The sequence below is a fragment of the Cibotium barometz genome, chromosome 2 (genome assembly GCF_041138505.1).
Source record: "Cibotium barometz isolate CiBa-2024 chromosome 2, ASM4113850v1, whole genome shotgun sequence".
NCBI classification, from domain to species: Eukaryota; Viridiplantae; Streptophyta; class Polypodiopsida; order Cyatheales; family Cibotiaceae; genus Cibotium; species Cibotium barometz.
Genome location: NC_141047.1, coordinates 17,106,745 through 17,131,659, shown reverse-complemented (window position 1 = coordinate 17,131,659; position 24,915 = coordinate 17,106,745). Strand labels below are relative to the sequence as shown.

At 39.7% G+C, this 24,915-nt stretch overlaps 2 protein-coding genes across 2 annotated transcripts; one reads left to right on the top strand and one right to left on the bottom strand.

Annotated features, from left to right (window-relative positions):
- Positions 1–1,859: 1,859 nt before the first annotated feature.
- LOC147640736 (uncharacterized) lies at positions 1,860–4,866 on the top strand. The gene is made up of 2 exons (XM_086814574.1): positions 1,860–2,225; positions 2,443–4,866. Exons 1-2 carry the CDS (start codon positions 2,061–2,063, stop codon positions 4,582–4,584), a joined length of 2,307 nt encoding a protein of 768 aa, XP_086670700.1. The 5' UTR covers positions 1,860–2,060; the 3' UTR covers positions 4,585–4,866.
- A 16,005-nt stretch (positions 4,867–20,871) lies between these two features.
- On the bottom strand, positions 20,872–24,915 carry LOC147640735 (flavone 3'-O-methyltransferase OMT1-like). Its single transcript, XM_086808948.1, has 3 exons — positions 24,103–24,915; positions 23,251–23,315; positions 20,872–21,425 (listed from the first exon to the last, which is right to left on the bottom strand). The coding sequence occupies exons 1-3, from the start codon at positions 24,857–24,859 to the stop codon at positions 21,123–21,125; spliced, it is 1,125 nt and encodes a 374-aa protein (XP_086665074.1). The 5' UTR covers positions 24,860–24,915; the 3' UTR covers positions 20,872–21,122.

Genomic DNA, 24,915 nt, shown 5'->3' with positions numbered 1-24,915 from the left:
CCCTCCCAATGATAGCTCCTTCTTACAGCATTCAAGGTTTTTGCATAGCCTAGGTGCCTTGTAGCAGGGCTATCATGAGCTTCATGGAGGATTAACTTCTTTAGGGAAGGATCCTTAAGAATACATAGCCTGTGATTAAAGTAGAGGCACCCATCATGGGTGGAGTAACCTTTGACTAGATTTTTCTCTTTTTCTAAGGTTCCTCGTTCTTTGACTACGTTCACCATCTTTTGGTAATCGGGATCATGGATTGAGACTTCTTTCACCTTGATTAGAATGGGATCATTTGGCATAGAAATTGCACTCAAGAAAGATTTGCAGGTGAGTGCATCAGCTCTACCACATTATCCTTTCTAGGGGGGAATTTGATGTCAACGTCATATTCTTGTAGGATTTCAGTCCATCTTCTCTGCCTCATGTTGATGTTAGGCTGGGTGAAGATCCACTTTAGACTTTTGTGGTCAGTAACAAGCTAGAGTTTGCACCCAAGAGATAATGTCTCCATAACTCAAGGCAATGAGCAACAACTAAGATTGTCAAATCATGGGTGGCATAATTTGCTTCAACTTACGAGAAGTATAAGCTAATGGTCTTCCTTCTTGGCCTAAGACACCACCAAGTGCTAGACTACTAGCATCAGTAATAACCACCTCAAATTCTTTGGTGAAATCAAGGAGTTATAGGTCTGGAGCTGAGGTAATAATGGCTTTGAGCTGATCAAAGCTGACTTGATGGATTGGCAACCACACTATTTTGGAATCCTTCCCAAGAAGATCCATCAAGGGTGCAGCTCTACCAGGGCATAATCTTTAATAAAATCCTGTATCATCCTTTGATTCCCAAAAATCCACGAACGTCACGGACTGATTTAGGGGGTGACCATTCCAGTATATCCTTGACCTTGAGAGGATCTACGGAGATACCATCTTGGGAGATAATGAATCCAAGATACTTAATTTGATGAGTAAAGATGGTACATTTTCTCTTCTTAGAGTTTATGTCTACATAGCAATTGCAGAACTCTGCATACATGCTCTTCCACTAACTTGGAGTAGACTAAGATGTCATCAAAGAAGACGAGCACAAATTCATCCAAGTAGGGGCGGAATATATCTTGCATTAGTTTCAGGAGCACTGGTTAATCCGAATGACATTACAATAAACTCATAGTGGCCATAACGGGTTTGAAAGCTGTCTTGGGTATATGTGCTTCTTTGACTTTGATCCGATAGTAGCCAGACCTCAAGTTTATCTTTGAGAAAACCTTAGCCCCATGAAGCCTGTCAAGAAGCTTGTCGATGTGCGAGGGATAGGATACTTGTTCTTGACAGTGACTTGATTTAGCCCTTGATAACCTATGCAAAGATGAAGAGTGCCATCCTTCTTCTTTTGGAAAAGAACGGGTGCAGCCAGTTCCACATTTGTTTTGATGTGGCGTGCAGGATTGTCTTGGAGGATAGGCTTTTGGACCCATTGGAATGCTTTGGATCTATGGTTGCTGGCCATGCTTGGGGCACAGTGGTACTTCCAGATATTTCTGCATTTGGATGAGAATTAGGTTGGGCTTAAACCAGTCTAACGATGTCATTTTTCAGAAGGGGACGTGGAGTCCTTTCATTTGGCGATGCCCACCTCAGTGGAGTGTGCTTGTGTACAGCATTGGGCAGCAGATGGACCCCATATTTTCTACAGAGTCTTTACATCTTGCGATGTTAACCTTTCCATAGGATGCTTCTTTTCAACGTTTGACAACTCTTTTTACAGAGTTTGAGCAGACGGACTCAGAGGGTTCCGGTGAGGAGCAGTGAGGAGCAGCCTGCTTCTCTTATCTACAGGATCTCATCTTGGTTGGTTGTGAGGTATTTGAGACCTCATACTATACATTTTAAATTTACGCAAGTGTGCATTCTGAGTTATATATATTACATATAAAAGAAGGCAGGGCAATGGTTCCGGGGTTACTCTATGTGGAGTATTTCACAGTCTGTCCGGACAAATGATTTAAGACACAAAGAGGTCGTTTGTTGATTCGTAGCTTGTTACGTATTTTGCATTTTGGTATGGTCTCCTTCAGCAGCAAACACACACGCAAGGCTCTTGGCATCTTCAGAGGACACGCAAGCTGTGGCAGAAAATGGAGGAAACACAAGAAGAAGCAGAAGAACAAGAACAAGATGATGGCCATGGAGATGCAGACGAAAATTACTTGGGCACCTGCAAAATTGGTGGGTTCCTTCGTCTCTGCCTGGCCATTGCAACAATATCTCTCATCCTTTTCCCATTGATTTTTTTATCAAGCTTGCCCTTGAAACCCTTTCCACTCACAAAGCTATGGAACGTTGTAGTGGCTATGCCTCTGCTAGTTCCATATTTGATAGCCTTCTTGAATTTTGGGTAGAATGGCAAATCACCATGCTCATGATCATTACCATGTCCCTGCAGCTCTTCCTTGTGTTAGCTGGTTTCTTCAGAAAACACACTTCCAACCCCGCCCTCCATGCATCTATCTGGGTAGCCTTCCTCAGCATAGATGCCTGCACCACCTATGCCCTCGGCCTCATGTTGGCCTCTGGATGTGACAATGTGTTTACCCTCTATGCCCCTATCTTGCTGTTCCATCTTGGTGCCACGGATGCCATCAATGCATATGCCCCGGCCGACAATGACCTCTGGCATCGCTATGGCTTCAAAATGGCCCTGGAAATCATTGCAGCTGCATACATTGTTAGCAGGTCCGGTGATTGTCCTAATTTCACCACAAGTGGTGTCTTGCTCTTTGTGGTAGGGGCGTTCAAATACGGAGAGAGGATTCTTGCTCTCCGAAGCAGCAGCCAAGCACAGATTCTTGCATCTTCCCGCCCGATTTACAAATACATGGCCCTGGATGATCAGACCCCTAGTGATGATTTACTTGTTTCTGGTGAGAAAGAATGGTACCAACAGTACTCCAAGGTGGACGCGAGAGGCCTGAATGCAATAGTGACATTTAAAGATATCAAGGGCTGCCGAAGTTTGCTCCACCTCATGGGTCATGGCATCATTGAACGCCTGTGCCTGGCTTATGCTCTCTTCAAGGTCTTCCGGAGGCGCCTCACCAATCTGCACATTCACCACAAAGAAGAAGATTATGCCAAGGTGAGGGATATCTTGGTTAAGCTCAAGCCTGAGCAGATCAGAAATGTAATTGACCTTGAGCTTAGCTTCATTTTTGATGGGGTGTTCAGCAAAGGCTCTGGAGGCAGATTGTACCAAGGGATTGGGGTGATAAATAGGCTTGTGAGTGCGGTCTTGCTCTTTACAGCCGCCATGGAACTCATCACTCTTGATAGGACACACTTCAAGTGCCTGGAAATAAGTAAGGTTCCATTTGCAGCAGGTTTGGCCAACCTGCTTGTGATTGTTGCCCTACTGATTGAATGCCTGCAAATTCACAAAATTGTGAGATCCAATTGGTTAAGGGTTTGGCTTGCTTGCAATTACATTACAGAGGGACGCCTGGCCACCACCATTGACAGGGAAAATGAGCATGGCCACGACCATAGACAGTGCAATTACATCAGGGAGGAACACCTGGCCACCACCACAGACAGTGCCAACAAGCCACATCAGCAAAGATGGAGTGGGCTGCACCGTTTCAACCAGAGGGCAATTGCTTGTGCATTTAGATATGTGGGCAAGCCCAAAAGTACTCATTGGAACTTCAAGTTGGGGCAGCTCTCCATTATGGTAGATAGCTTGGACCTTGTAAGAGGGCAGTACCTGTTTCAGTTTGATGTCGGGTTACTGTGTGAGGTTCAAGACCTTCAGCTCGAAATCACTAACCTTCTTGCAGAAGTAGACATGCAAAAGCTGCAAGGTCACTTGATTCGGGAAATGGTTGAAAGGTATAACGCCAGCATTAGCTTTGAGGAGCTCTTCCAGTTAAGGAGTCAAATTTCGAAGGAAATTAACCCCAATAAAGTCTCCAATTTGAGTCTTTTTCATGAAGACTCCGGCTTGGAGGCCATTGTTCTTAATTGCCACCTCTTTACAAGTGTTTTTGAAGTCAAGTTGTTGAATATGCCAAACTGTGGGAGTATTTGTGAAGATAGTGATGTGAATGTGAGCATTTTGTTGTCAAGATACTGCATGCATTTGATGATAAGAAGACCTAAGTTAATGCCAGAAGACCCAGATGTGGCTAAAGGGCTTTACAATGGTGCCAAGCAGGAGTTGATGAAGTTGTTTCTTGCTAATGTGAAGGATATGAATACGAGACTGAGCTGTGCTCTAATCACAGGTAATGATGATTTAGATGCTGGTGATGCTATGCCATTAGCTACAAAAATGTTAATCGACATGTCGGAAAAAGACTTGCGTGCCATGGGGAGATCACTTGCAAAGGTGTGGGTAGACATACTGATTTATATTGTCATTGCTGCTGATAATGCTCATCCCCACACTGAGCAGATGGCCAAAGGAGGGGAGCTTCTCACCCACTTGTGGGTTCTTTTGGGACACCTTGGTCTTGGACATAGATCTTTGATGGATCCAAGAACCCATACAACAATGAGGGGCAAGAAAAAAGAAAACATAGCTATGTAGCTTCCATCAAGTTAATCAAAAGGGGATGTCACGTGCATCCTACACTTGGATGTCATGTGGACATATCTATACATATAAAGAAGAAGAACACTCAAGTAGTAGAGTATTTATTTTTGAAGAGACGGTGATCACCTATATGCTCATATAAGGAAGCCTAGACAAAGTAGAAAAGAGATTGGGTATACATCTCTTCATTTTGTAAGCATGCAGAGAAGGTTACCTAGTAGAAACAATGATTTATTGTTTCTTCATTTCTTTCTATATTATTGAATTGGTCAAGGCGACACATTTGCTACTTTACAAAGGTAAAATAGACGGGAATGTGTGTGTGTGTGTGTGTGTGAGAGAGAGAGAGAGAGAGAGAGAGAGAGAGACTCTAAACTCCCAAATAATATTTTGGATTGAGGAGCTTCACAATGCAATAGTGCTTAATTGTGTGTGCCTTGTAGAACCTTTGCCATTGGTATAAAATATGTTGTCCTTTAAAAACTCCTTGATCTCAACTAAGGTTTCAAAATATAGTCTTTTTTAAAGAATGTCTATATGATATAGTATGTATTCTTAAATATATTATCATGTGGTGGTTGTGTGCGCCTGTGCATGCGTGCGTACGGGCGTGCGTAATATATATATATATATATATGTGTATATATATATTTTACGCACACCCGTACGCACGCATGCGCACGTGTGTGTGCACATGCACGTGTATATATATATATATATATGTGTGTGTGTGTGTGTGTGTGTGTGTGTGCGCATACACGTGTGTACGTGTGTGCATGTATATATATATATATATATGTATGTATGTATGTATGTATGTATGTATATGTATATGTATATGTATATGTATATGTGTGTGTGTGTGTGTGTGTGTGTGTGTGTGAGAGAGAGAGAGAGAGAGCGAGAGAGCAAGACTCAAAACTCCGAAATAATATTTTGGATTGAGGAGCTTCACAATGCAAGAGTGCTTAATTGTGTGTGTCTTGTACAACCTTTGCCATTGGTATGAAATACGTTGTCTTTTAAAAACTCCTTGATCTCAACTAAGGTTTCAAAATATAACCTTTTTTTAAGAATGGCTATACGATATAGTATGTATTCTTAAATATATTATCATGTGGTGGTTGTGTGTGAGCGTGCATGCACGTGTATGTGTGTGTGTGTGTGTACATACATACATACATACATACATACATATATATATAATTAAAAAATGTAACTTTCCATTCGATTCATGTAGAGAAAAGTTAATCAATAGCATATCCTTATTAAATCAAGGATGAAGAAAGTGTTCTTACATTGGAGCTAGGTGAGGCACCAAGATAAATCAACAAGGACTAATCTTCTTCATAAAGAATATTTAAACTTTTTGGGAAAGAGGAAAGCCATAAGGAAACTAGGTACGTTGTGCTTACATTGGAGCTAGGTGAGGTACCAAATTAAATCAACAAGGGCTAATCTTCTTCATAAAGAATATTGAAGCTTTTTGGGGTAGAGGGAAACCATAAGGAAGCTAGGTGCATCTAATTTTGGATCCGACTTAAACAAGAGAATAATCAAGGGTATGCCTTTACTTTGAGAGAGAGAGAGAGAGAGAGAGAGAGAGAGAGAGAGGAAAATACTTTCCACCTTTTTAATTAAAAAAAACTCTTTGAGCAAAATGCTTAGGCTTGCCTTTTACAAAGGTAGACCAAAAATAAAGGTGAAAGCCATAAAGTCAATGTACTTATGTAATCACTATAGCAATTCAAGTTAAAGAAGATATTCCAAAGCTTTTTGTGTCTCTCTTCATTTTTTTTTTCAATTTTGAGGTAATATTTTATAGATATGTCTCAGCATCCTTTGTTTTATTATAGATATAAATTAGCATCCTGCTTTTGCACTTTCCAAAGGTTGGTAATGAATGAGAAAATCTTACCCAATAAAGGGCTAAACATTATCAATTACAACAAGTGGAAAATGCACATTCATAAGTTTATCTAATATTTCTAAATTATTATCAAGAAATGATAATTGAAATGATCACTACACCAAATTATTGATGGGAAATGGAACCATTTTACCTAAATAAAATATACATTTTAAAGATTATCCACTATTTATATTTACAACCCTTTACACATTTAGCACATGAATCTGTTTATAATAATCTATAATCCTCTAAAATCCAAATAATAATAATCTCTCTCTCTCTCTCTCTCTCTCTCTCTCTCTCTCACACACACACACACACACACACACACACACACACACAATCTATGGAGCTTCTTTGTATCCAATGGCTTGATGAAGATATCAACCACCTGATCCTCTGTGTGCTGACATATACCAAATCCACATCACCTACTAGAACACTCTCCCTTACAAAGTGATAATGCACCTTAATGTACTTAGTCCTAGCACGATATGTTGGGTTCTATTGGCCAGCTATATGCTATTCATGTTGTCACAATAAATGATAACGATCTTATTTAGAGACTCACCTATATCACCAAGTAGCTTCTGAAACCAAGCTATCTCATAATTTGTCATAGTGGTGCCCCTAAACTCTGCCTTTGTACTTGACAAGGTGACTGTCGGTTGTTTCTTACTACTCCAACTTACAATGACACTCATAAAAGAAAATATAAATCTATTGGTAGATCTTCTATCCACAACACTACAATCCCAATCAACATGTATGTTCCCATGTAGCTGTATCTCTCTACTAGCCTCATAGAAAAGTCCATAATCAATTGTGCACTTTATGTACCCACAAGAATCCTTCTAGCCACATACAAGTGTGGCTTCTTAGGGCTTGCATAAATTGACTCGAAATTCCAACAACATAGCTCAAGTATGGCCTCATAATGGTCATGTAGATCAAGCTACCCACTATGCACTTGTACATAGTGGAGTCCTCCAAAAGCTCATTTGTATCTATGGAAAACTTTGTGTTTTGATCTAATGGCACTTAAATAGGCATACACCTTATCATACCATACTTGGACAATATATCCAAGACATACTACCTCTGCCATCATGAGGTGATCTTACCACCTCTATACCTAAGAAATATTGTAGCTCACCTAAATACTTCATCTCAAACTTCTTCTTTAAAAGCATCCTGACATCATGTATGTCAGTATCACTGTCACTAGTGATAATCAAGTCATCCACATAAATGACTAACAATATGATCCCTTTATCTATCTTTTTTACATCAAGTGAAAAATCGACATTGGATATTTGAAATCCAATGCTAACAAGATACTCTTGGATCTTGTTTGACCATGCTTTGGGTGCCTGCTTTTTCGCCATACAATGCTAACAAGATCCAAGATACTCTTGGATCTTGTTTGACCATGCTTTGGGTGCCTGCTTTTTCAAGCCATACAAGGCTTTGTGTAACCTGCACACAAAAATCTATGTGTGCATTTGCAACGTAACCTATAATAGCATGTGAGAGCTTAGTCGGATGTGAAGCCTAAATGCCAGAGTGCAGACGACGAGTGCATCCAGGGTCTAGGCATGAGAGCGCCCAAGTCGGAGCACTCAAGTGATCGGGTAGGCTTATGGGTGGGCATGCCCCTATAATAAGTGCCCGAGAGTGTGGAGTTATCCAGACTCCCCTCTATGGGGCTGGGAGGTGACTAGAGCTACATGCCCTTCTTGACTATGACAACGTTACATTGGTAGTAGAGCTGGCGTTGTTCTCTCTTTCGCTCTTGTATGCACGTGGTGTTCTCTCCATCACTCTCTTCACATGTGAAACGGCTCTAAGATAAGATAATGCATTCTCTATGTGGATACTGTAATAGTAGAGAATCTTGGAGAGAGAAGATCAACTCTGTGTGTGCACACATTAAGGAGTTGTGTGTGTGAACACCATTTTTGAACTATTAAGAGAAAAATTGGGTAAAGATATGGATGGAACTCTGTGTGTATTCACCAACTTGATCAATGCTATATTGGGGAGGCAAAGCCATTTGGTGTGTGAGAGTAAGGAGGGTTTTCACTTTCAGCCCATAGTAAAGGCTTTCCATGCATAGCTCAGTGTGTTAAAGCACACACACAAGAGAAAGAATTAAGCTTCAAACCTCAAAGGGCAAAGCTAAGTTGAAGGCAAAAAGTTACACCGCAGCTCATAGGCACAAATTGGTTGTGCTAATGTGGTTTCTAACCACAAGAGAGAAATATCTTTGATGTCATAGACCGTGCGAAGAAATCCCTTTGATGTCGGAGAACATTTATTATGAAGCTTTTGAGCATTCGAGAACTTCTTGGGTGTACAGAGGCATGATGTTATTCAATTCCTTAGTAGTGGTTTGTGTTTCATTGATATCTTTCATAGTTATAATTAAGTGGTAATTATGGTTTAGTGCTTCCAAATGGAACATTAGCACTATTTGTTTCCTTTGTTATAGTACTTAAGGAAAATACAAGTTGTGCTTCCTGTTTCCCTTATTGTAGTTCTTAGGGAAGTCACATGCATCGTACACACAAACACTTGTTTATAACTTCTTGATTGTTTTTGTGGAGAATGAATAGGTTGACCAAGATGGCGAAGTTTATTCCAAATTAAAAGGATGTGAAAACATCTGAGCTTGCTAGGCTCTTTATCGAATATCTCTAAAAACTATATGGCCTGCCTATAGATATAGTGTTTGATAGAGATAGGAAGTTTGATAATCCTTTTGAAGGGAAATCTTCAAAAAGTTAGAAAATACTTCGAGTATGAGTGCAGCCGACCATTCGTAGCTTGATGTTCAGGTACCCAGTGGTTACATCATGTATACTTTGTCTTGCAAATCATCATGTAAGAAAGCATCCTTTACATCTATTTGATCATACCAACCTTTTGTTGGTAGCCATAGCAATGATAGCTCTCCAATCAGCTACTCTCGCAAAACCAAGATGAATGTCTCCTCATAGTCAATGCCATAGGTCTATGCATAACCCTTAGCAACCAATCTTGCCTTATACCTGCTCACTGATCCATCCGAGTTATGCTTGACCTGATACACCCATTTACGTCTAACTGCCTGTTTTTTCAACTGCCTGTTTTTTCTTAGGAAAAGGCACTAACTCCCATGTTGCATTTGCATCCAATGTTTCCCCATCTCCTCATCCATGGCATCTTCCAATTTCGTTTCCACGTGCTTACTCAAAACAAGTGGACTTTGACTTCTCTATTTATTTAATCGTGTCAAATTATCGTTTTACTATTATAAAAAATATAAAAACATTATAAAAGATTAAAAAAACTCATAAAAACGTAAAAAATCATAAAAGACTCATTAAAAAAAACATCAATAAGTAATTCTAACACTAGATCAAGTGCTTATGCATTTGCGAGGATCAGGTTGAATTATTGCTTAGTCTTATTCTCTAAACCGACTTCTAAATATGAGACTTCTAACACTTCGACATTAGGGAGTGGTACTTGATCACATGTGGAGTTGACCTCCCTAATTGTGTCAGACACTAGTTTGAAAGTAGATCAAGAGTCCTTCCACGGAGGAAACTAGATCAATATTGTGGAGTATAGACCCTACAGAGCTTCTGTAGGTGAAAATAGCCTAGTGATCACCATGTATTTATAGGTGAATTATTAAGAAGGGCTGAAAGAGATCAAGCAACTCATGCCAAAATGGAGAGAGATGGCAAGTCCAAGAAATCATAAAAACCAGGCCAAACCAGCTCTCAAGTAAGGGACTTGCACAAAAAGTTGTGAACTTGGACACGTGAGCTTAGAGATGTAAGCCATGAGCCTAGACACATGAATCTGTAGGTGTGAGCCTCAAGATGTGAGTGTGACAATGCTTGTGGAGGGAGACATTGACAGAAATGACTACAAAGGATGTGTAGAGCTCTTGAAGCGTGTGTGCTCGAGCTCAACCATTAGAGAGATCCCCACGACAGTTGTAGCTTACTAAAGTAATCTCTTGTGAATGTGTTTCTAGGAGAGGCTAAAGCAGGCAATAACATTTTTGGCACCACTGTTAGGGAGTAATCCTTTGGCTTTTTCCATTGTGTTTTCTCTAAATCTATGCATAACCCATTGCCTATACTCTCTTTTTTGTGGATTCCCACAAAAAAGAGTTGGTTTGATGGAGATTCCCATAAAAAAGAGTGGATTCCTACAAAAAAAAAGTTAGTGCATTCCTACAAAAAAAAGGGTTGGTTTGACGGAGATTTGGGGTGATTTTGGTTTTTTTTGGCTCTCTTTTTTGTTTTGAAAAGATTATGTTTTAACTTAATTTTTGGCTTAATTTGTTATTTTGTTGTGTTTAAATTGATTTTAATGGTTCATTTAGAATTTACACAGGTTAATCTAGGCTTAAAATGCATCATTTGCATTACATTAAGCATTAGGAAGCACTCTCTTTGGTAATTTTTTACATAGACTTTAGATGCTAATTTTTACACTTCCAATGATTTTTTAATTATTGTATTTGAGTAGATTAGAGTGTTAACGTCTAGTTAAGTTAGCTTACTCATAAAAGAAAATCCAAAAAACCTTTAAAAACTCTAAATTTTTACTGATTTTATTAGATTTATTTTTTGCATTAGGAAAGTAATTAATGAAGATAAAGAGTGGAAAAACCTAAAGTTTGAAGTTTTAGTCATATTTGGGCTAATGTGAGTTTGAAAAAAGTGATTAGGAGTGCATAGTGCATGTTTATGCATTATTGCATCAAATTAACACACAAAACTCACAAAATTAAGGATTTCAGTGCCCTTTTGCATAAGAGAGGAGCTCATAATTAGGAGCTTAATTAATCATTTATTATTCATTAATTCATACATTAGCAATACATGTGTCGTCTTAGCAATTCATTGCTTAATCTAAAGATATGTTTAATTATATGAATTAACTATTGATTAGTGGTTAATTAGGGTATCTTAATCAATTCAAAAGGGAGAAAAATTTAGTGAAAGTGTTAATCTTGAATTTTTCCTAATCACTTTTTTCCACAACTCATGAGTGGCTAATTTGTATTCAATGTGAAGATGCCTTGTGAGAGTTGGATAGAATCCACTTTTGGGTGGTGTTATGAAATGTGTAAGAGGTGTGTAAGAGGGTTTCATAAAGTGTTGATTTTTTCCTCCCACTTGCTCTTTTGGAAAAAACCTCTTACATCCCCTAATTTGAAATTCAAAACCACCCTCTCCACATAAATAGAATTCCAAAAACAACTATAAAAACTCATATTTTTAAAAAAAACATGATTAAAAAAATCATGATTTTCTTTCTCTAGAATTCACGCGTGACTTTCTCTCTCTAGAAAGTTATTCACATCAGTGTTGGTGTGAAAAACCATAAATAATCACGTCTTTAAAAAATTATAATGGAAGTTGAGATATTTACGCCGACAACACCACTGGTGTGAAAAACCAAAGAAATTCACACAAAAACGTAGTGATGATTAGAGGAACTGCCTTGCCAAAACTAGAAAATATTTTCCTAAAAATCTCATCCTAAAAAATTTAAAATATTACCCTAAAAATCTCATCCTAAAAAAGCAGTGATGATTGGAGGGACTAACTTACTAAAACTAGAAAATCTTATCCTAAACATCTTATCCTCAAAAATTACTTTTTTTTGGCATGAAAAACCAATGGTCGTTGACTATCTCCTAAATATTCATGCATGAGTATCTCGAGTTTTTCATGTCAAAATTAAGGTTAGGAAGGTGATCAGATGATAGGAACTAACTATTAAAGTCCTCTAGAAGGGATTTTGAACTCAAAAATTGATTTTTTTGACATTAAAAAACCAAGCAGTGACTCTCTCCTAAATATTCATGCATGAGTTTTTTCATGTCAAACAAATATTAAAAAATTGAGGTTGGGGAGGTGATCAAATGGTAGAGACTAACTATTAAAGTCCTCTTTTGAACCCAAAAATTGAAATTTTTTTGACTTGAAGTCCTCTTTTGAACCCAAAAATTGAAATTTTTTTGACTTGAAAACCAGAGTTTTTCATGGCCGTGATTCTCCTAGATATTCATGTGTGAGTATCTAGTTTTTCACATTGAAAAAATGTTAAAAATTGAGGTTATGAAGGTGAGTATGTATATGTTTTTGACTGACTGTTATAGTTCATTGGTAGTGATTTTGAACCCAAGAATTAAAAAAATAGGCATAAAAACTAGAGTTTTTTACGACCGTACTCTCTTAGATATTTACATGTAAAAAACCAGGGGTAGGAAAAAAAGGGGACTATAAAAAGTAGCCATGTTTGCATGTTCGTATCTCCCAAAACATGATGCCGATGAGCGTGTTCTAGTGCTCATCTCGAAGATCTTTTTGGGCTCTTTAAATCTTTCCTTGGGTGGACCAAGCCGATTTTCATCATTTTGGCTTTCCGCCAACTATCATAAAAGTTGGTGAAAAAATCAAGGCAAAAAAACATGCTAATAAAAATAGCAAAAACAAGCTTGTGAACCACTTTTGGACTAGAGTTTGAGAGATCAAATGAAAAAATTTTAACAAGGTCAGGGAACAAAGTTATAGTATTGTAAAAATACTATTAGCTTTTACATAATGGAGAGTTGGACTCACACACACACAATGCTCATCAAAGAAAAGAACACAAGGATGTAGAGTGTGAGAGAATGGAAAGCTCAAAGGGGAGAGATGAAGCTCAAAGGGGAGAGATGAAGCTCTCTAAAAGTACAATGAGAAAATGAGCAAGCAACCCTAAACTGTGAATGAGGTTACTTATATACTAGCTAACCCTAAGGTGCCTGTTCACACCTAGATAGCCATGGGAAAAAGCCTAATGGGATGAAAGTTCCCAGGGCATGAGTGCATGACCTCATAGTGTAGTACTATTAAATATCTAACAAACACCCTTGTAGTATAAATGTAAGGGTTACATAGATTGCAATTAGTTTTGGAAAAGGAAGAGGTCCAAAGCTTTGCGAAAGGCCTCAAGCTTTTCACAACATAAGGCTTTAGTAAAAATATTTTCTTGGCATTGTCATGTGTACTGTGACAATATATGAGATTAATCTCTTCAGTATTAAGTCTCACTCTCACATAGTAAAATGTGAGGGTTACATAGATTACAGATCAATCTCTAAAATGAAAAAGGCCCAAAGCTTTACGAAAGGCCTGAAACTTTTCACGGGGTAAGGCTTTAGTGAAAAGATCTGCCAAAATATCATGTGTACTATAATAGATCAGATTGATCTCTCTAGCATGGAGTCTCTGTCTAACATAGTGATAATCTACTTTAATGTGCTTGGTCCAGACATGAAAGACATGATTCTTTATAGCTATCAGTATGCTACTTTGACTATTAGTGACAATAGGAGTAGGCATGCTTGAAGAGATATAAAAGCCTTTAACTTCACATGACAAGGTTGCCATAGTTGGTTGTTTGTTGCTTAGTTAAGACATTTATGAATTACCAAGAAAGAAACAATTTCCAAATGTGTACTGTCATGTACTATAATGGCCCACCAATTAGAATCACTGAAGGCCTACAGTTTTAAATCACCCTACTTAGCATAGAATAATCCAAGATCTTGAGTGCCTTGCAAGTATCTCAAGATACATTTAACAGTCCCCTGCCAATGCTAAGTGCTTGGGTAATGCATGAACTTTAAAAGTTGTGACACACCATAATAAATGTATGGCCACAAGTTGCACAAATATATTAGGCATCCAATAGCGTGATCATAATCGTTATGTCGAATGGTTCATTGGCATCCTATAGACTAAGTGAGAACTATCTCACCAATACCTTTGACAAGGTTGAAAAGATGCAGGGGGGAGAAGAGACCTTGAGCTCTTGTTGTTGCAGGCACACACACACACACACAAACCCTAGAAGAGAACACACAATGTGAGAGGTTGAAAATTCTTCTTCTTCTTCACACAACAAAAGAGGTCTACAAAGAAGATAAAGTGACTAACACACATACTAGAGTATATACAAGTGGTCCATAGTGTGAATACGCTAAGTGGAGTGGATAGGTGTGAACTAGTCGGTGTAGTCCAACCATAGAAACTCTGGCGAAGATATGTCAGTGCCAGCTCTACCAAACCTTCCAGTGATGTAAATGTTGAACAATCATGCAAGCGTCTCGTGAGTGTCAGCTCATGTTGAGCTTGACATCTCAACAATCCCCCTCAAACTCAACTCCAGCTCGTGAACTCTAAGCATATCTCAAAATATGTGGAGCTTCTTAGATGTCAGTGACCTGATCCTGTGTGCTGACATAGGCCAAGTCAATGTCGCCTACTACCGAGACTCTCTTCTCCCCGATGAAGTGATAATGTACCTCAATGTGTTTTGTCTGCACATGGAAAACTGGGTTCTTGGCCAATTGTATACTGCTAATATTATCACAATATATAACAACCTTTCTCTCCACATGCAATCCCAAATCAACAAAAGTAGCTTGCGTAACCAAGCTACCTCACACCTTGCCACCACAACTCCTTTATACTCTGCCTCTATACTCGACAAGGCAACTGTGGGCTGCTTCTTACTGCTCCATGTCATAGCAGCACTTCCCAATGAAAACATAAATTCATTGGTGGATCTCCTGTCTTATTTGCTACCTACCCAATCTACATTTGTGTACCCATATAGCTCCAATGGTACACCTACTGCATAAAACAATGTATAATCAACAGTGGCCCTCAAATACCAAAGTGTGCGTCACACACTATCAAGATGTGGTTTGCACGGAACCTACATGCAGAACCTACATAAACTGGCTCTCTAAGCCAACAATGTAACTCAAATCTGGCCTGTTGATCATGACATAGATCAAACTCCCCACAATCTTCCTGTACATAGTAGGGTCCTCCAACACATAACTTGCATCCGCACTAAGCTTACCATTTTGATCTAATGGCACCGAGATTGACTTAAGATCAGCCATGCCATACTTGGATAACATGTCCAATACATACCATCTCTGTGGATAGCCAAATACCATCACGTGTACGAATGACCTCAATGCCCAAAATGTAGCACAGATCTCCCAAATCCTTCATGTCAAACTTCTTTTTAAGAAGACTTTTCACATGCTCAATCTCTTCCAAGTTGATAAACCCAACAATAAGATCATCTACATAGATGGTGATGATCACAATACCCTTATCATTCTTGTGCACATACAAAGAGTGATCTGCATCTGCCATATGAAAACCAATAGTGACAAGATACTTAGCAATCTTGTCATGCCATGCTCGTGGAGCTTGCTTCAGCTCATATAAGGCCTTATGAAGCTTACATACATACTCTAGGTGCCCTGTATCCTCAAAGCCAAGTGGTTGATCCATATACACTTCTTCTTGCAAGTAACCATGCAAGAATACATTTTTTACATCCATCTCATGTAAAAACAAGCCTTTAGTTGTAGCCACCACAATCACAGCTCTCACAGTTGCCATCTTTGCAACCGGGGTAAACGTCTCCTCATAATCAATCCCATGTGTCTACGCATATCCTTTGGCTACCAATCTAGCCTTGTACCTGCTTATGCTACCATCACTGTTATGTTTCACCTTATACACCCACTTACATCCAATAGCTTTCTTCCCTTTAGGCAATGGCACCAAATCCCAAGTCTCATTTCCATACAATACATCCATCTCCTCATCCATAGCTTTCTCCCAATACACATTTCCAATAAACTTATCAAAACATGTGGGCTCTACAACCTGCACAACTTTTACCATATAAATATAGTGATGTGCCACATAACCATTGTAAGAAGTCAACATCTACACAAGGTTTTTGACTCTTCCAGATCTTTGTAACTTTGTATTCATGGCTTTCAAAGCCTTCTTTACACTAGGTGTTCTCATTGCTGGAATCTCAAGCTCCTCATCAAGGCTCATCTCTGAGCCACTAGACTCTCCACATTAATAAGAGAATGCCCCGGAAAAATATCAAGCATACTAAGGGGCTCAACCACTTTCTCTTTGCCTTTATGTGATGTACCAACTACATTTCTAGGACAGGTATTATGATGTAGCCTGTCACTCTATGGTTTATCACACGGAACCACTATATGAGGACTCTCCTAGTCCACTCAATGACTGTGATTATTGACTTGCATTCTGTGCAACCACATTTCCACTTACATCAGTCCCACAATAACATCATTTTCAGCAGCATACCAGCTACTCATCTCATCAAATACAACATCCCTGCTTACCCTCAATTCACGTGTACATTTTTTTGCTTGTGGATCCAGCTTAGTACGTAACTCATCTGGCACATGCACATATGCCATACATCCAAAAACTTTCAAGTGAGATAAATCAAGTTTCTTGCTAGTAAACTTCTCCTCTGGAGTTACATCATGTATGGCTGCAGTAGGAGTCATGTTCATGATATAAATTGTTATAGACACATATTTATATAAAAACAAACAAACCAAAAGGTTGCTCCCCCTCTTACTTCACCCCTCACCGTTCACCGCGACCCCCGTCCCCACTTTTCCCAACCCCACTGACCAAAACCCTCACCAACGGTGCCCACCCCCCCTCTCTCACCTCACCCGTCTCGTCAACTCACCTGACCCCCCTCCCCCTCTCTCACTGCCCTCACTTCCCTCCATGCATTACCACCCCTCTCCCATCACTCCCCATCGGCACCCTCTTTCTCAATCGCGACCTCTCACCTTTGCATTATGCTTTGCATTATGCTGCGTCACATGGCCAATCTGAGTGAGTGGCTTGTGGCGTGGGGAGCTATATCCTTATGTTTGATGCTCACAATGGGAGGACATGCCTCCATTATGCACTAAAAAGCGGCCACTTTGATTATGTCCAACAAGTTTTGGATGTTGTCCAGATGCCCATAGTGGCACAAACATGTGGAGTTACACCTCTACACTTGGTAGCCCATTCCAGCCATTCTACAACATTTTGCAGGACATAGAGGGCTACACCTCTACACTTGGTAGCCTAGTCCAGCCATTCTACAGCATTTTGCAGCACATAGAGGATCATCTAAATGTGTTAAAGAGCTCTTGGCATAGGGTGCAACTAGGTTGCAGAGAAACTTTGAAGGGCACACCCCTAATTCATCGCTCTGCAATACCATAATGCAATACCATAACACAACAGGTGCATGTGCAGCTCTTCTCAACAACCCTTGGACTGCAAAGCCCTTGGTATGGGCATATTTGTGGCAGTTTATGAGCACTCTTGACACTGAAGCAAAAGTTCTTTGGGAGGCTACCTTGGCACACGCTACTGATGCTTGGGAGAAGTGAATATTTTTTTGTTAATGAGGTGGAATATTTTATGTACTGGCCATGGCCAGATTTCATTCTGTATCTTGTATGCCTGGACTTCGTGCCGCAAGTTTTTCCCAGACGAAGTGGCCAGTGATTATTATTGTTTAGATTGGTTTTTGTGCTTTTGTGTTGAGGTAACCTTCTGTTGGATGCTTTGCCTGGGGGATGACAGTGGTAATACAGTTAGTGATAGCGTGCTGGATGAAGTGCTCAGGAGCTCTAAGAAATGGCTTGCTGGATGAAGTGCTCAGGAGCTCTAAGAAATGGCTTGCTGGATGAAGTGCCCAGGAGCTCCTTGTTCAATCATTTTTTTCTATAGCTCGTTGGATGAAGTTGCCCACGAGCCTAGTTGATTCATTTTTATTTATTTTGTATCTCTCGAGAAGCTTTACCTGGAAGGATCATTGTATGAGGTATGCCTGGTAGCCTGCTTTTGCTGGATGTTTTTCCCGGAGGCTCACTTGTGTTTTCTTAGCATTCATCGGGACGGTGAATTGAGTAGTAGTGGGCGACCTGTGGATGGGAAGCCAGTTTCTCTGACCACTCCGACCGCCGTCACCGCCGTCGGTGCCCTCCTCCAATGACTCTGACCGCCGTCACACTGCCGGTGTGCTCCGACCACTCCGACCGCCGTCACTGCTGGTGTGCTCCGACCGCTGGTGCCCTCCAACTGATCCGACCACTCCGACTGTCAGTGCCCTCCGATTGCTCCGACCACTCCGACCGCCGGTGTGCTCCGACCACTCCGACCCCCAGTGCCCTCCGATGATGGTTCCGACCGTCGGTGCCCTCCGATGACTCCAATTGCTGGTGCCCTCCGACCGCCTAGTGCTCTTCGACCCCTCTGACCGCCGCTGGTCCCCTTCGACATCTCATACGTGCATGGCCAACTTTGATGGCACTCATGGAGGCAACACCCCTCTCCCTTTCGCAAGGCAGGGAGGACAGATCCTCTTGAGCACCACCCGAGGAGGAGGACACCCAAGGAGGAGTTAAGGGGAGCACTCTCTCGTCGGCAGCATACAGACAGTCTGGGACATACTCTCACAGAGGAGGACACTCTCCCAGGTATCACCTGGAGTTCTAGCACAGTCCTTCTATCGGAGCGGAGTCTCGCTTGTATCACTCCTTTTTGGTATTGTTGTGATGGTAGTGTTGTGCTCTGTTTGGTGTTTTTTCTATCTCTTTGTGTGAGCAAGGTGAGTGAGGTGTGAGTGGTGTGTGTGGTGTTAGTGAGAGACCTGTAGGGGTACTGCGGTGCTAGGTGGTGGTGGGAGAGCACGGTAGACAGTGTGTAGAGCCTAGGTCTTGCATGTCTAGCTAGTGAGGTCGGCTCATCCTTGGCGGGTATACTTCCCATCCACGCTCCCTTCTCTCCCAACCATAGTGTTTGTGGTGGTTGTCTTCAAGTTCCCTAGCAAGGACCGGCGGAGTCATCCACAGAAATCCATGCCAACAAAGCTTGTGAATCAACATAAACTCTAATCGGATAACCCAAGTGGCATGTGATGCATCCCCTTTGTATGACCTTCCCATTCCATCCCAAACCAAGAAAATCACTCTCGGTACTACAGAGCTTATCAGAGAAGATCTATGCATATTAATGTATAACCTTGAAGCAAGACTAAAAGTATCGCAAAAAGCCTAAACATTATCTCTTTGAGCCTTAAGGAACATGAAAGAATCATCTTCCAATGCCTGGACAACCATCTGCTCTCCGCTTGGAAGAGTAAGCCCTACAACTTCACCGTCGTCCACTAGCTTATTGAGTCGAGATAAGATTGGATACGTAACAATTGCAAACAAGAGAGGGCTAAGTGGGCATCCCTGCCCTGACTGATCTTGTCAAATTAATGGGCTCAGTCACCCCACCATTAATCATAAGCCTAGCCACTTTATGTTGGCTCTAATAGTTCTCTTTGTCTCTCTCTCTCTCTCTCTCTCTCTCTCTCTCTCTCTCTCTCTCTCTCAACATAACCCTTTGTATATGTATTGTGTAAATGTCCTTAACCTATGCTTTTGTGTGTTTGTGTGTGTGTCTCGAGGGGTCCACTAAAAGTTATGTAAGATAGCACATGCATTCAATAGAAGGGATTTTTTCTTTGGTGGACTTACAAAAAAGTGTACATACATAAGGGGTTTACTAGTTCAAAAATAGAAAAAGTCCATACAGAAGGGTCAGTTTTATCACAAAATTCCATCCTCAAGGGGTACATTTAAGATACAAAATTTACAAATAAGGCGTTATTTAAATATCCCTTTAACACACGTGCTATAGGTAATTCTTACATAGTGGACCACCCGAGGGGTGCGCGCACGCGCGTGTCTGGACATATATATAGATCTAAGGTAAGCCTACTTGCACCAATCTTGGATTCGTTATTCTACTAGTGGAGTGTACTACTGAGACTAGGAGTGTTACACACGTAAATGTTCTTGCAAGTGTACTGAGACTAGGAGTGCAACACATGTAGATGTTCTTGCAAGTGTACTGAGACTAGGAGTGCAACACATGTAGATGTTCTTTAGTTCTTGAGATTTTTTGGATTGTTTTTGTAAGTGTGATTTTTTTTTGAATGCAAAGAAGAAAGCAAATAAAATATAGAAAAGTTTCTATTCCTATCCCTAACATAAGAGTTTAAAATATATGTTAGAGGATGAATTAAGAGAATTAAGTAGGCTATTGTAAAGTGTTCTTAAGCATGCAAAAAGAATTTAAAAAATTCATTAATTACCCAAACCTAACATGCATAAGTTTTTCTAAAAAAATTACATTTTTATAGAAATGATTTTTTTAAAGGCATTAAGACTTGTAGAAAATGTGGTGATGTATTGCATGGATATTTAGATTCAAAATGTTGTGATCGAAATCAAACATACACCAATATGCACATGTGCCCAACTTTATGTTTTAAAAAAGTGTAGCTATTTTATGATTATCACAAATAAGGTTGAACTATAATGTTTGATAAAGTAAGAACATCTTCAAGCTAAATCCATAATTTGTAAGTTTGTCTTCTTCTATATTTATAGGGTGTTTTCATTCAAGAAGCTTAAGAAGGAGGTAATTCTACATGTATGTATGGTGGAGATGGAAATTTTTAATTCAATATCCATATAATTGCAAAAATAAATCCATTCCAACACTATAGAATGATCAAAAGGTTTGGAACCTCATGACGGGATTTATAAGTTAGAATACGAAAGCTAATGCATTATGCATGTAGATAGATGGACTTTGTGGGTGTCATATAAGAGGAGAGATCCTCCCTAAAATTTGTAAAGTTCCACAATAATACACTCATTTAGCTTGGAGATAACTTGCATGCGTGCAAAACCTGCAAGTTTAGAAATGGTAAGAAGCTCTTGATAGGTGCGCTCTCGGGCACCGTGATAATAAGCAAGCATTAGGATGTCAAGTTGGTAGGCTACACGGGCCCTTGCCCCACTCTCCACTCCATATGGAAGTAGAGCATCCACCACGATCACTTTACCACCTTGTTTTGGAAGAGCCTTGTAACAATTCTTTAATATTTTTACACAATGCTCGTCACTCCAATTGTGTAATATCCACTACCCTTGCCAAAACATATCACAATAGAGTTAAGGAGTAATTGTTTCTTATAAAAGCAATGATTGAATATTTTTAAAAACTTAGTTAAACTACATAATGTGTCAAGGCTAGCAAAAATGTTCATATTAGGCAAGCACTCAACGATCCCCTATAAATGCAAGCAATTGAATCTACGTGTTTTAAGTGCCCTTTGCTAACTAACTCAAGTTCATAAAAACCTTAACACAAATCATGGCAATAAGGAAGCTTGTTTTTTAGATTGATTGACCTCCTTTTTTTAGCTCTTTCATTTAAGAATATTATAAATCATAAATCATAAATCATAATTCTATTGGGACACAAAAGTGGTGTGTGTACTTATTTTAAAGTGCACGTCAATGAAGTTACAAAAGTGGTGTGTGCACGTATTTTAACAGTGCACTAGCATCTAGGTAGAGATGTGTCTCAATTATAATAATGATGGTGATATGTAAGAGTGCATAATATATATATTCATAATATAGATATATGTAGGTACATACATACACACATGTTCTAGTCTTTTTGTAGGACTTGTGTTTTGCCCTAGAGCGTGTCAAAGATAATATTGCATATTTATGTTTTTCACTTGCATGTTCTCTAGCTTTTTGTAAGAGTAGTGTTTTTCTCTAGATCATGTTATCAATCTTGTATGTTTATGTTTCTCACTTGCCCCCTCATTTTTGAGTTCTTTGTGTTTAAAATGAACTATAGTTTTTGGGAAAGAGCTTGTTTAGTGCCCCCCATTCACAAACTCAAGTTGTTGCCTATATTTCTTTATAAGAAAGTTCATCAAGGTAAATTTTTGGCATATTTAAATCATTATATGGATTAAAAATTTTCAAGATATTGTGAAACAAGTCAAGGTCCTTCCAAAAGGGCACATGATTAGTTAAAAAAAAAGAACGTTTAAAAACTCGTGTGAAAGCACTATTTTGCATGAGTAATCCTCCCAAACAATATTTTTGATATTATTGTGTGCATTTGTTTAGTATTGAGGCTTTCATCAGATTCTTCAAGAGGTACAAAGTCAAGTTTGAACTCACACACTTTGCTACCCAAGCGCACACTCAAATCACTTACCCAAAGACCACGTTAGAATAAAAGAAGCTATTTTTAAAACAAACTTGAATATTGAATAGCTATAGTAGATTTATCTTACTCTTTAGACTTTGTGCTTAAGAGAACTATAACTTGTAGGGTGTTAGCTTCAAAATTGATAGTGTCAATGGCTAAGAAGCATCTCACACACGCTTGTCCCTCATTTTGCCATTGAATTTGGCTAAAATTTGGAATGCTAGTACAATGTAGCTCCTAAGTTGCGGCATTTGGATTACATATCCCAAAAAGAAGGCTTTAGTTTAAAGAAACTGCATCTCTATCCTACATGTCTTTTGATGCCTAAAAGACATGTAAAATATTGGAATTAAATACATGGAACTAGAGACATATTTAATTATAAATATTTTATAGAGAGAGAGAGAGAGAGAGAGAGAGAGAGAGAGAGAGAGAGAGAGAGAGAGAGAGAGAGAGAGAGCAAAAATACCTTATTTAATATATTTATTAATTATGCATTTGATAATGGGTACTATATATAAATTTGAGTAACTATATAAGGCCCGTCAAATTTGTGAAATTCATTCAAATCATAGGTTTTCAAAGGTTTAAAGACTTAATCACTGAAAGATTTTTGTTAAACTTGAGAAAGAACTTCAATGGAGCCATGATATGACCTTGTAGATTTCAACACACTTTCACAGATCACAATACGTATTGTTGCATCATCAAGATTAAGGAAAAGAATACCTTCATAAATATAGCATTGCCTTCGGGGATGCTCACAAACATATCTCCTCCTACATTCTCAACACCTGTGTAGTAAAGGAAATTGATTTGCATTCTCACATTAGATGGTTGCAAGTGGCATATGTTTAATAAGTATAAACCTAGCTTTCATATTAAGCCATCAACATGATAGACTATAAGAGTTTAAGCAAGAAGTTGCATGTGACTATGGAGAACATATTTAGAAAAAATCGATTAAACTCAATGGTGATCAAAAGAGTGCATGCACAATGTAAAACATTTATTGAATATATGCCACGTTGCATCATAGCCAACTTAAAGTCTTCCTTTTTGGTTTCAAAATGGTTTAAAAAAGCATTCATGTGTGCTTACATAAATTCTTTAAATTTATAGTTTTTCTTCAAAGTTTAAGCACCTCAAGGTCCTAGGTTGCCTTTCATAACATACAATGCAACCATGCGTGCATATGTATAAAAATATGTACTCATGTCTTTGTTTGTTTGTGTGTGTGTGTGTGTGTGTGTGTGTGTGCGTGTGTGTGTGTGTGTGTGTGTGCGCGCGCGCGCACACACACACACATGCATGGGAGCCCACTTGGACTTGATATGTATGTATGTATAGATACACAAGCACGAAGTGGCAAGGAGTTAAATGACAAAATACTTTACCAACCAATCACACCTAAATTCACGAGCTACATGTTCAACCATGATGTGTTTAAAGTCATTTGAAAAAAACTTAGTTATCCATTTACACCCATTCTTTATTGTGGAACAGATGAGCTAATGACTTCTAAAACTTATCGAGTCACCCCATATGATATATTGTGGTGGATGGCTTATGAGATATTACCAGGATACTGCGGTGCAGCAGCAACCACATGCGGCTGGTCGAAATTGATGCCTTTCATGTGAGGGTGCTTAGAGATGATCATGCTCAAGGAAGATCCGAGCCCGCCACCCACATCGACGAGGGTAGTTACATCATCAAAGCTGGAGTAGGTGTCAAGGAACAACGGGATGAAGAGCTTGGTATGGTTGGCCATGGCGGAGTTGAAGATATTGTTGAAGGAGAGGTTATCTTGGGCATAAGGGAAGGGATGTTTGCCATGAGCTTTGATGAAGGGAATGCTACCGTCGAGGACGGCTACATCCAAGTAATGCTTTGCGTCCATAGAAACCTTGTCTAGATCGAGGAGTATCATTGGGGCAAGAGAGGCACCATCTTCATTTTTGACCAAATATTTGCTAACTTCATTGAGCCCATATTTTCTCACATAGTGAGGATTGTGTGTGTGTTCCGAGTCTTCCTCCTCTAGGGAGGAAGTGAGGACGCCGTGGCAAGCTAATACCCGTAGGATTCGATCTAGAGAATCGGCAGCCGTTGGATGGTGGAAAACGTTGGTGATGTGGGATACTATTTGGGCGGGTGAGAGGAGGCGGTGTGGTTGGCTGGCGAGGATGTCCATGACATTGAGGCGGATTACAGTATTCAGAGCCATGGGTAAGCAGCACAAGGAGCCCAGCTCCAGCACTCTCAACCATGCAGGGTCTTCAACTCCCGGAAGCTCAGAAAGCAGCCGCTCCTCACGTTGAGCAGTTTCGCCCATCTCTCCCCCCCCCCGGGTGTGTGTCTGTGTGTCTGTGTCTGTGAGAGAGAGTGTGT

Bases quoted from the DNA above. Each gene is read 5' to 3' on its own strand.
- LOC147640736 (XM_086814574.1), top strand. From the start codon at position 2,061: ATGGTCTCCTTCAGCAGCAAACACACACGCAAGGCTCTTGGCATCTTC. The intron at 2,226-2,442 runs GTGGGTTCCTTC...ATGTCCCTGCAG, and splicing joins CTTGGGCACCTGCAAAATTG to CTCTTCCTTGTGTTAGCTGG.
- LOC147640735 (XM_086808948.1), bottom strand. From the start codon at position 24,859: ATGGGCGAAACTGCTCAACGTGAGGAGCGGCTGCTTTCTGAGCTTCCG. The intron at 23,316-24,102 runs GTAATATCTCAT...TTTACTACACAG, and splicing joins TGCTGCACCGCAGTATCCTG to GTGTTGAGAATGTAGGAGGA. The intron at 21,426-23,250 runs GTATTCTTTTCC...TGGCAAGGGTAG, and splicing joins GCAATGCTATATTTATGAAG to TGGATATTACACAATTGGAG.